General features: G+C 37.1%; 1 protein-coding gene across 1 annotated transcript in view; it reads right to left on the bottom strand.

The window, feature by feature from the left end:
• The window catches only part of FRRS1 (ferric chelate reductase 1), a 35324-nt gene extending 22836 nt beyond the window's left edge, over window positions 1-12488 (bottom strand). The window contains 4 exon segments of the mRNA XM_032487176.1: window positions 1523-1621; window positions 2681-2817; window positions 3677-3872; window positions 12415-12488. Coding sequence (XP_032343067.1) covers window positions 1523-1621; window positions 2681-2817; window positions 3677-3872; window positions 12415-12417 — 435 coding nt within the window. The 5' untranslated portion in view covers window positions 12418-12488.
• Between the last annotated feature and the right edge of the window lie 581 nt (window positions 12489-13069).

Raw genomic sequence — 13069 nt, forward strand, 5'->3', positions numbered from 1 at the left:
AAAAGGAACGAATTAGACACATACGACTTTACACAGGCACACTTGGGAGATACCGCGGGTTTGGATCCAGCCCACAGTAAAGAGAGTCACAGAACTTTTTGGTGTCCCAGCACGTATAAAAGCTATGTTAACACTACACCGTAGTCTAGTAAGTGTGCAATAGTATTGTGTCCAAAAAAATACATATATCTTAATTTTAAAATAACTTATCACTAAAAATACTAACCATCATCTCAGCCTTCAGCAAATTACAGTAGTGACATCAAAGATCACTGATCACAGATCACCATAACTAATATATTAAAAATGAAAAAGTCTGAAATATTGTGACAATTATCAAAATGTGGCACAGAGATACAAAGTGAGCAAATGCTGTTGGAAAAACGGCGCCCAGAGACCTGCTCGATGCAGGATTACCACAGACCTTCAACCTGTAAAAGAACACAGTAAGTGCGAAGCCCCATAAAGCAAAGCACCATAAAACGAAGATGCTTGGGGGTGCCTGACAATGCTGCTAACTCTGCATGAGGCGAAGCTCTAATGACTCTCCTCCACCTCATCACTAAATGAACATTTACTGCTCACTCTTTCTCTCTCCTCTCTCTCCTGCTCTCTCTCTTCTCTTACTTGTCTGTTATTTGGGCATACTCACAGCAGCCAGGAACGCCAGATCCAGGGACTAAACTGCACAGATTTCTACTCTCTGACACACAGAGAACATACTACTACTACATTTTCATAGTGGTCGTTGAAAATTATTCCAAAGGCATGTGTAGTGGGGAAGCTATACAGAGTCTGCCTAAGCAAACATCAGCTCTTCATGGGTCACACCCTCTTCTTCACATTCCGCGCCACACACAGGCACAAAGTGGTGCCACCATGCACTGGCGATCCTGTGCGCAAAACACTGCAGAGGATAGAGACAGGCCGGGAAAGCAGATCTCCCCTTAAATATGTGCCCACGACACCACTCCGGAGTCATCATATGGCTTCAGGACATCCCATTTCCCCCTTGCACACAAGATGAAGACACAAGTACTATTCTAATTCCACTGAATGTCATAATACTGAGGGGCACTCAGGATCTTATTTTTCTGACAGTCTAATGTGCAAGTTATAACACTGCAAAAAGAGTCATCCAAATTTCAAGGACTGTTTTTTTTTTATATGCTCATACTAATATAGAAACAAACCAAAAAAGAAAGTATTTCTCCCTGTATCATATAGACTCAGGCATTCATTGGTGGCTCTTATTAGTGTGAAGGCAGCACAATACTTCATTCACTCAACAAATGTCTATTAAGTATCTTCTAGGTGCCAGGTCCTGTGCTAGGTGCTCAGTACATACTGCTAGAAGAAGAAGAAGAAAAAAAACAAGAAAGCAAAACAACCACTTACATCAATAAGGTGGTGTCATGACTACACCGAACCTCCCCTAGAGGTGAATGTTCAATAGGTATAAAAATAATGATACAGATAATTATTACTTCAACACTGGTTACAGAGTTGTAAACTCTCTTACTCACAGAAACTTTATGTGATTTGGGGCACTGCTTGGAGCATTCCAGTAGACTTTAATTTCTGTTTTTTCGTGAGAATTTGTGTGACTCACTGCTGATTCCTGAAATAAAATGGGAAAGAACCACCATTCAGTCACTCAATAGCTCAGCATGGCTGCAACTACTACCACTTTTACAAAGTAATTTATCACTGCATGGCCTCGGTATTCTGATAGACTATTTTATTTAGAACAGGGGCTCAGGTACTCAACAAATACGTGTTGACTGGTTAACACCGAACTAGCAGCTGGCTCTATGAATAAACTAGAGTCAGCAGACATTTAAGAACTGAAGAGAGTTATGAGTGTTGGGTGTGTTAATGCTACACAGAGCCTGCTCATTATTTCATTTGTACTGCAAGTTTATACTTTTTATTAATTGATACAAGTAGAATGCAGAAAAAATTCCTGCCTCCAAATACGTAGCATTAGATTTTAGTAATTCCATTCTCTTGAACAATCTTGTTCCCACCTCCATTCACCTGGCAAGTTCCCACACATTCTTTGAGGTCTAGCTGAGATCATCTCCTCTCAATTCCTTCAGCCTATGGGTAGCACCTCTGCTGCGCTTCCCGCCCGCCCTACGTGTGTTCTAATCTAAGGCATCATCTGTTCTACTTATGTGTTTGTCCTATACCCATATGTTCTATTTATGTGCCTTAGGGCAAATGCTCATGAGCTTTACTTATGTGCAAGGAAGGCTATGAGCTCTTCAAAGAACAAGCCTTGCTCATCACCATATCCCTTGCAGGACAGTTCCTGGCATAATAAATGTTCATTGCATTAATGAATCAATTACAAAAATTAGGCCTCTATTCCATTCTAGAAACCTTCAGTATTAACACCCTCCAAAATTCAATATAATAAAATATAAATAAAAGTCAATATTACATAAAATACCAAAAGCTATAAACCCTTCAAGCTATGATCCCATCTTTTCTAGGACACTGATGTGTGAAAATATATTGCCAGTAGAAAATTAGGTGGAAAAGTTTGATCCTCATGAATCTATCCAAATGTCTGCAGGACAAAGGTAATGTCACTGTTTGTCTTGCAAACACCTTCCTAGAGTGAAAAGACCTATAGAAACTGACAGAAATTAGTTTCAAACGAAACACAAACCTGTGTGTCTTCACAGGTCAGAAGCTGTGACACTTGACTGTCAATCAGTGTGAAGGAGCCGACAGGAGGGCCACTCAAGTCCTCAGCGTTACGTGCTTCTAAGAGAAAGCCTTTAAAGGGTGGCCCTGACAAAGTAACTGAGAAACAAACAAAAACATAAGAGGCTTAGCAACAACCTCCCAGAAAACTGCTCAGAGGAGGTATATCACCGAAGCAGGTGTACATACGCAGAGCTACTCCAGGAGCGAAGAGTAGGAATCTTCCCCTAGACAAAGAAATTCTAAACTGTGTCCCACAGGATATTATTCCATGGGATCTAATTCCACAGGGAAGAAAAGGCAGGTTATGGTCAGGGCATGGCCCATGAGGCCAAAGTATTTGAAAAATGCTGGATGAAATTAAATGCTTGTGTCTTTACTGCAAACCCCTCAGGGCCTTTAACATCCTACTTTGCAGAATGAAATCCTAAGAAGCATAATATATACAACACACAGGGCATTCCAGACTTATTTTTTCCATACATCCTTTTTGTTAGAGCGTACCAGTTAATACGTCTCATTTCTAAAGCTGCAGGAAATAGACTTTGTAAAATGCTGTTACAGACACACCTTTAACAGTCAGCCTACATTTTGCTAGAAGAATTAGGGAAACACATGAGATTATACTATATCAGAAAGGATAAGGGTTTAATATTTTAGGCCAGATAAACTTTATTTTCCTCTGCAATTGAGTAAATAGTACTGTAAATGAAGATATATTAAATAATGATGAAAACATTTTTTAAAAGCGATTCTGAATTGGTAGTAGGTATACTACTTAAGTAATATAGTCACCTGTAGGAGTTAAACACAAAAATGAGAAGTATACGATCATGGCATCTTATGAAAACAGATGAACAGATTTAAATGAAACTGTATAAATCCAGTAATAATAAAGAATCAATGCACAATAAAAGAGTGAAATTCAAAATGTAAATAGTTAGTATCAGCACAGTACCTTTGATCTGATCTCCTGGCTTGAATGTCATCTGGCTCACTGAAATGTTGTGAGCAGGGTCAGACTGCGGGGTGTGACCATGTTCAGGTATCATCCCATGGCACGACTTCGTTACCTTTCCATTGGGATAATTAGCCACAGATTTAACATGCAACACAAGCATGAAGGCACCAAGGGTGTATCCAGGAACAGCCATCTCAAAAAGAAGATTAAAAGCACATTATTTTCACATATAATTAAAACATAAAACTTTCATACCACAGGATAGTAAGTCTAGATGGCTACTTGCTCTCAAAAATCTGTTTAACCACAATCTCAAAAACAGGTAATATAAAGAATGTCATAGGTACAGTCTGACCTGGATTTGAATCTCAGCTCTCCCAATTACCAACTGAAATTTTAAGCAAATCACTTAAGTCTCCTTCCTTACCGGAAAAATAAAGAAACGAAAACCCTCCTTTCAAAACTGTTTTAGTAAAATCTAGATACAGTCAAAGTCTGACTAGGAAGATAATAAATGTTAGTTTTCATTAGCGTGATTGGGAAGTAATAAAATGATCCAATAAAAGGAAAAGGTCTTATTCTACTTCATCCTGAAAAACTTAAAGAACAAATAAGAAATGTTTCTTCTGTATTTAAATATCATCACCTGAATAAATCTCTGGTATGATTTCTCCCAATTTCTTATTAAACTAATCATAATGACACAGTAGAAAATTTAACTTGCAACACTGAAAACTAAGGATAGAAACCAATTGCAAGAGACAATACTTCTATTACCTATAGCCCAGATACTTCCGAATTAAGAAACACTATTGTTCGCCCAAGCAATTTTCTTCTTTCCTCCAGTTTGTCTGCCTTTTGCAATCTCCCCAATAGAAAACCAGTCCCACCCTCGTCCAGCCCACATCAACCACCTCACTTTGTGCATATGTTCAAAACTGGCAAATCATAGAATATAAGGCTGAAGGTAGATGGGCAGGGATATGTTAGATGGCAGTAAGTAAAGTCCACACAGTGGACAGGCTGCAGATGGCAAGAGCCCTAGAAGCAGTTCATTCTCCATAGAAATGGGAGTTTTCTATACTGTAACTCTGGTCATAGACAAAACAAAAGCACCCTTAGAATCACCAGCACAAATTATTCTTTTATAGTCATCTAACTTACAAACCCCACATTGGACCAGGGCTAAACTATAAAAATTTCTGCTAGACACCAGAAATTGTGCTGGAGCTACACTCTTTAACCAGCCCACAATCACACCAGTAGCTACGGTCCAACTGTATACCCTTATCTTTTATCAAACATTGAAGCTAGGTGGAATTCTTCTCACTTAAGGGTAAGCAAAAGGAACAAATGAACTTATCAAGAGTTTCTGAAAAACCCTGTATCATAAGAGAAGCACAAGATTCCTTTGTAGACTCAGAGGAAAAGCATAACTTTAAACATAGTTAATTACTATGGGCAGCAACATTTAAGAAAATAACTGCTAAAGAATGGAACAATAGGAAAATTTTCTGTTCAAACATGGTTTTAGGTCCTTTTGTTAGGGGCAGACCTGCTTTTAGGGTCATGCAAGATTTACTGGAGAGGATCAAGGTCATTATTTTAACAATGTGATCTTGGCCAAGTTATTATGAAGACTGAATGCAGAAATAACACCTCACCTAAAGAATGGTATAGTGTGAAGAGTTAGGTTGGTTGAACAAGTACTTACTTGGCACTGATTTCCTGTCAGGTCAAAGTGCAAACAAGACTCGATGTCTCGTCGCTATTATACATTAAGTAGCTCAACAATGTCAATCAGGTCACCTAATCTGTCTCAGTTTCTTCATTTGCAAAATATAACAGGTGAAAGGGAAAAAATTCAGGGCCAACCCTAACATGATTTGAGGAAAGCAAAGTGGAAAAGTGTACTGGGGAATTATTACAGCATGAAGCATTAAACGGGAAAGGGAAGTGACTAAGACACCACTACCTGTCACTCATTAGGAAAATATAACAAACAAGGTCAGAGAGGGAAGCAGACAACAGCAATTTCTTTGTCCTTGGTCAGATACTGACCATTCAAGGTAAAGTTCTATTTCCATTACAATGGTCAAGGACGGTTTTCCAGTTAATGATTTAAGAAACAACATTTTTCAAGTGAATACATTAATTTATGAGCCAGCCTATGCCAACAGATTGCATAGTTATGAGAAGGAATAAAGAGTTATTCATGAACAGACTCGCAGACTTAGTAAACAATCTTATGGTTACTGGGGAAAGTGGGTGAAAGGGGATAAAATTGGGAGTTTCGGATTTATAAATGTTAGCTACTATACACAAAAGCAGATTTCAAAAAAAGTTTCTTTTGTATAGCACAGGAACTATGTTCAGTATCTTGTAACAACCTTTAATGGAAAAAAAAAATGAAAACAAATATATGTATGTACATGCATGACTGGGACATTGTGCTATAAACCAGAGACTGACACATTGTAATTGACTGTACTTCAATAAAAAAAGTTATTCATGGAAACATTTAAGCTAAAATTATGGAATGTGAATAATGATCTATTATGAGATTATCCTTCAAGCACTGGAAAAACTCCCACTAATTTTTACAAGTTTTTAATATTCACATTCTACCATGGGTACAATATAGGGAATTAAAAAAAATCATAACTTGCATTTTGTCACCCAAAGATAGAGATAGACCTGTTCATTTAAAAGGTTAAAAGAGAGGTCATCCTGATCCTCTAACTGAAATAATTCCCAAACCTAATGAGATTTATATAGTTTTCTTTTTTGCCTGAAAGACAGGCACTTAGTAAAAAGGTAAATGACTGCTTATACCATGTTCTACATATACCCCACACAAAGGCAAAATTTCAAAACAAATGTATTCATTATTATTAAAATACCAAATTCTTGTACTTGGATGAATATGTAACTATTGTGACTCTAAACCAAAGATATTAATCAGGGCAATATATTTATTACAACAAAGTGAAATTCAGATAAAAATGAGAAAAATCCAAATGAAAAATATTTTGATGTAAGAAAAAAGACTATGTGTTAATTAGGGGTTTTTTTAAGTAAATTAGTCATTAAATATTTTTTTTTACTGTGTGACTTCAAGAACATGTGAGAAAAGGAAAATGTGGTAGAAAGCACAGCTTTTATAATAATCATGTCAGATGATTAAGTTAGCAAATAACTAATCAAGTCTAGTCATATTGCATTCCAGCTCTAGCTTTCATTATTAGTCATTTGTTTTAAATGAAGGCATCAAAGGAGTTCAAAAGTTAACATACACACAAAAAATTGTGGGAACCAGCCCAGTAACACCTACGCTCACCATCCAAGATATGAATGTAAGCAAACACTGAGAGTCTTTATTAATGCATAGGTAGGCGGTAACAAGGTTTTCTTAATTATGAAAAGTCGTAAAAAAAAAGAGTTTACTATAAAATATCTAAAAATAATTTGGAAAATGATTTTTTTTTGCTATATGCTGTGGGTTTTAAAAAAATTTTTACCACACTCAAAGTAAGAAATGTTTTTATATTATAAACCTATACACATTTCAAGAGGCACTTTTTACCTTTACTACACATGATAAACTCATTTATTTTCTATTCCTTCCCTTTTTTTAATGCTGGTTACATCTTACTGAGTTGTTATTTCACAACCTACTGGTGAATCTCAACCTGTGGTTTGAAAACATTACTTTATGGCATATATAGACCATTAAGTTTCGGTCTTGAATTGTTTTAAATTAGGAGTTTCAAGGATTTCAGTAAAAAAGGAGAGTTCTCAGAACAACAGAAGAAACAAAAAAGCCAAGACACAAGGAGGATTTTGGAGGTAGGAGATGGACTTACCCAGTGGAAAATGTCTTATTCTGTATTATTTCATCTGTGAACCTGAACAAAAACTATAAATATGGCTAATAAATTAACTTTCTCACAGCAACCTTCTATATGAGGAAAAAAAAATTTCCCCCAAGTAGTATTTTTTATATTATTATTTTTTATTTTTTCTTCCAGTCTTATTGAGATATAATTTACATATAGTCCTAAGTTTAAGGTGTACCTCATAGTAACTTGACTTACACACATCATGAAGTGATTACCATCCATCAGACAAAAAAACTAGTTTAATTAACTGTTGATGAAAAATTAATCAGAAATCAATCTAAGAAAGAAACGGAAAATTTTATTTGAGCCAAACTAAGATTATAACCCAGGAGACAGTCTCTCAGAAAGCTCTGAAAACGGTTCCAAAGAGGTAACAGGGGAGGCCTGCATACATGAGATTTTAGAGAGAGGGTACATGCAATCAAGTTCACGTCTTGGTAGAAGGTTAGTATTATTCACAAGGAACAGATATCTTAGTTAATGTTTTTAGTGTTTAGACACTGGGTCAACAGAATTTCTCCTGAAAATTTCTGTCTAAAGGCCTGTTCTGCCAGTTTTCCCAAAGCACAGAGTGCCCCATCCTGACCCTCGCGCTGAACTCCTTTCAGGGTGTATGGTGGGTCAGTGACTACAGAGGCTAATGACTTGATTCTTATAGAAGTGGAGGGTGGGCAACATTCTGTACAATCTCTTCCCTTTTGGTCTTCATTTCGACCAAGGTTTGGGAGGCATTTTGTGAGCAATCTGTCCCATGGCACTAGGAATACTCATTCCCAGGTCAGAGAGGACTTTGTTGATAGGCCACTCAATGTGTTATTACTGGACTAGGCCCTGTTTACAGCAGCCAAAAGCCTCCAGACCTCCTGTCTTACTAGTCTGTTATGGTCTGGGAAAGTTTACCTCTTGTTGCCTCTTCCCACATCTAGAGTTACACTATTACAATCACTGATCGTATAGTACCAAATACACAGTCAATCATTTCAGGTCTCCTTAATCATCACTAAATTTATTTGAGGTTCAGTCACACATTTGTTAATACAAGAAACAGTAACATTGTAATACAGGCAGAATATAAATAATATAGCTAGTAACATTAATAAGCTTATAAGTTAAGTATTTAAGCTAAGAACTTCCATTAGGTGCCGCCCAGAATCTCCCTGATTTCCCCAGCTCATCTGCCCAGTCTGTTCTGCACCAATCACTATCTTTAAAGGAAAGGATGTATTGGCATTGTACACGAAGTTCCCCAAAGACATCTGCGTGTACAAGGTGAGTGGCGGGTCATCATGACCCCTTAACAGATTGAGAAAGGAATATCATCTTCTAAGGAGTTACGTGGTTGAGGCCAGAAGAATAAAAATTGATCTTTATGCTTGAGTAGGTATTTCTGCCTCTGGGGGGATCTGCTTAACCCGTAATGCAGATACACAGTGCACACTAGAGGGGAAGGAGGAGGCCCAAACGGACAGAGAAAAAATTTTATGTTTAAGTTTCTCTTGTTCTGCCTTAAAATGTGAATTTTTTTCATCATAACCATAATATAAAAACACTGCAATCACTAAGGCACTTGAATGCTCCTTTCAGAATTTCCATCACCTATATTCTACAAAGTTTAAAGTAATTAACTACTTCTTATTCAATATTGTTTTCATTTTACTTTATTACTAAGATTACAATGACATTATTTCCTTTTACTTTGTTGTAGTATCAAATTTTTCAATCAATTTATTAGTTAAACACGCTTCTTTTGCTTCTAGGCTTTTGGCCTAGAAACAGAACCACCATTTATAATACCATCTCCATTAAAAAGTGGAGTTGAAATTCCAAGCTGAATTAGAAATTAATTCTGAGACACAGCACAAGTGCAATTTCAGCATTGCATCTGGGATCTGGGGCAAACCTTGCAGGCCTGTGACCAAAACCTAGAGGGACTGGGGTTAGAGGTTAGGTTAGAATGGGTGCTCACTTGTAGAGTGGCGGAGTTAGGCAGAAAGAATTTTAGAGAAGTAGGTAGAACCACAGAAGAATAAGGAGATTGAAAAACTCAGAAAAGTTCAGACTAAGCACAAGAGGTATATGAAAAGCAATGAAATGTCCATGACAACAAGAAGGAAAGGATTACAGTTTTACTATAGAAGAGGAAGAAAGGGGAGACAGCGTGAAGAAGGCAGAGGAGAAAAAAAAAACGATGTTTGGTAAGAACCTGGTAGATACTAGAGCTAATGTAATCCTTACAACAAGCAGGTAGGACTATCATTTTAGAGATGAAGAAACTGAGACCAGGGAACGCACCCTAAATCGGGTGTACTTTTAGGATTAGAACGTAAATCTAACCCCAACATCTGCATTCTCTACACTCCACATCATTGCTCCCTTCTTGGAGAGAGAGGGACATGGAAAGTAAACAGGCACAGTAAGGATCCAAATTTCACAAGGAACAACGTGAGAGGGGGCATACTGTGACAAACTTGAAATCTAAATCAGCCTACTGAATTCAGAATGTTGGGTCCACTCTCTGAGTCTGAGCCACAATGTAGAAATTCCTTTCATGGAACTAAAGCTCCTGAAAAAAATGATACAAAAACCACTAGTTCAATGCCTAAAAGCACGAAGCTGTCAGTAAGTGGTAACTGCCATTATTTGTTACCACTCTTGACTTTCCATATCGCCACTATGTGCGCATTTCTTCTGTACACTATAATGGTTCCACGTACTTATTTCATCTGCATTTAATTCATTCAAGCCTTCTGAAATATTTCAGAAAATTGGTTCCTCTTCTTTCCAGTAATTTAACTTTACCTTCATAAAAAACCTTCCACATCAAGAGTTAAATTGACTTTGATAGCTGAATCTCAAATTATAGGGAAAATGAAAAATAGGCCAAGTATTTCCATGTCCCCAGATAAAAATGTTCCAGATTCTATTTTCACAGCAGGAAGCACAGAGAAAATGATTTTTTAAATTAACAATTAGAGTGATGATATTTTCAGAGAAGGTTCTAAAAAACAAAGAGCATAAAAAAATGGCACACTGAATATCAATTTGGTATCTGTCAGGTTTGAAAACGTAAAATGGTTGAAAAGAATTTTGAAAAAGAAATTAGAGTTTAAATGAAAGCAAGAAAAAGTAAAAGGAAAGGTAGACAAAACCACTGAAGGAAATGGAACTGGGAGCTCTCCAACCTAATCCTGATTCCCCTAACTAGAGCACCATCAGAAAGCAATTTTTCCATTTTCTTTATTTATTCTCTGGAAAAATGACTGAAGCAAATATCTCATTACAGATAAGAGCTCCCATCTGGACCATTCCACATGGCCCCAACAGTCCTGTCCGCAAAACAGTATTAGGTGCTAAGTGGAATGGTCCCTTCTCTAAAGACACAAAACTAATAGATGAAACAAATGCAAATACCATTAATCTATCATTTAACTGATGTTACTATTTGTTGAATCCTGTTCTATTCCAGTCAACACAGTAGGTTCTTTACCTGTATGAACTCTAATCCCTGAAAAAAAAAAACAATACAAAGTTTTTTGTTGCCTGGAATTTGAAGCTCACGAGGGTTATTAAAAACTACTGCTTAAAATTCACATAGGGACAAATTAGGGAAAAAAAAAACTGCATTTCATTATAGAGATTTAGAGGTACAGGAGAATACAATAATAGAAGAGCTAAGGGCTTATAACGTATCAGGCATCATGTCAAGGACTTAGCACACGTTCCTCAAAACAATCCAGGAAGGTGTGAGGGTATTTCTGTCCCCAATATGTAAAATAGGGCACTGATAAGACACTTGCCAATGCCCCTGAGCGGTGAGGAGTGTAGTCTCTGGTCTAGTTTCTGAAGTTTTAACCACTAAGCCATCACAGCTTCAAATCAGACCCTTAAAGCTGACACAGGAAATAAGGCATTATGGAGAAAAAGGAATTCAGAACGAGCAGTTTGAATGGGAGCAATAAGACAACTAGAAGTAGAAAGAGAAAAGTGACAGTGGACCTTGGAGGGCAGTGAAGAACAGCCTGTCTAGGTCCAAGGTCAAATGTTAGAAATAGTCATTGTAAACAATATTGTAATTAAGTCTGGTTCCTCTTCGAGCCCCTTACATGAAGATATCCATTCTCGAGAATTTTTCCCTTGATCCCCACATTTCTCTACAGGCTCTTTACTTATATTGCCTCAATTATCACCCCCGAATAACATTTCCCATATCTTTCAGATGCCCCCATCCCACATCTCCACAATGCTTTGACTCAAATTTCCAACTGTATATAGGTTTCTGGACAACAATGAGCTTAATTTTTCTAAAACGAAATTCATGATTCTTTCCTCCAGACTAGTTCTCGCATCTGACTTTCATACTCTGAGGGTGGCCTGTCAACACATTCCTAGTCAACTAGACTTGAAAACCCAAATTCCCTAGATTTGACTCCAAACTTGGGGAGCCAATTTGGGGTCTTTGGAGGTCGACAGCAGATTCGACCTCCATCCTCCCGCACACCTACCTATCCCTTCTGCATCTCTCTTCTACCTTCCGTTCCCGCTATTAAATCTGTCTGCTGTTTTCCATTCTGCCATCACCTTCAAGCTAAAGTCTTTAGTGACATTACTTGTCACTCAGATTAACAAGACACTCTCACTTGGCTTCCCTGTTTTTGACTCTCCATTTTCATCTATGCTACACAACACCACAAGATCAGTTTCCTAGAGCACAAATCTCACCATATCACTACTCTCCCCCAAAACCTTCAACAGCTTCCCAGGAACCATTCAATTAAGGACAAAAGCATTAGGCATCTAATGTGTTTTCAGCCCAACCCAATTGCAAGGATGTACCATTTGTACTTATTTCTGGAACAAGCACCACACTTTTTTTCTATCCATGTTCTGTCTTCTAACTGGGGCCTCCATTATTTCATCCATCAAATTCCTAGCCATGTAAAAATGGATACGTGTTAAATGGGAAAAAAAAAATAAGCTACAGAATCTCTGTACACTGTGCTTAAACTATGTAAAAAATGTTCATTGCCTATGATTTCATGTAAATACAAAAGACTAATAACATCCAACATAAGCAAGGACGTGGAGAAATAAGGACACTCACAAGGTCAGTGAAGAGTGTAAATTGTCACAATATTTTGGAGGACATTTGACAGTGTCCTACTAAACTAAAATATGTTTAATGTTTGACCAAGGAGTATCACTTCTAAAAATTTGTTCTACTGAAAGCCCCACACAACACAGAGCACAAGGAACATAGTCAATATTTTATAATAACTTTGCCTGGAGTAAATTCTATAAAAATTTGAATTATATGTTGTACACCTGAAACTAATATAATACTGCATGTCAACTATACTTCAATTTTTAAGAAAAAAAGAAAAAGAAAACCCCACGCAATCATGCAAGGATTATTTGTAATAGCAAAAATGTAAGACAATTTGGGTGGTTTAAAAAATGTACTATGCTATATCCAAACTCTAAAATCCTG

The sequence above is a fragment of the Camelus ferus genome, chromosome 9, assembly GCF_009834535.1.
Source record: "Camelus ferus isolate YT-003-E chromosome 9, BCGSAC_Cfer_1.0, whole genome shotgun sequence".
NCBI classification, from domain to species: domain Eukaryota; kingdom Metazoa; phylum Chordata; class Mammalia; order Artiodactyla; family Camelidae; genus Camelus; species Camelus ferus.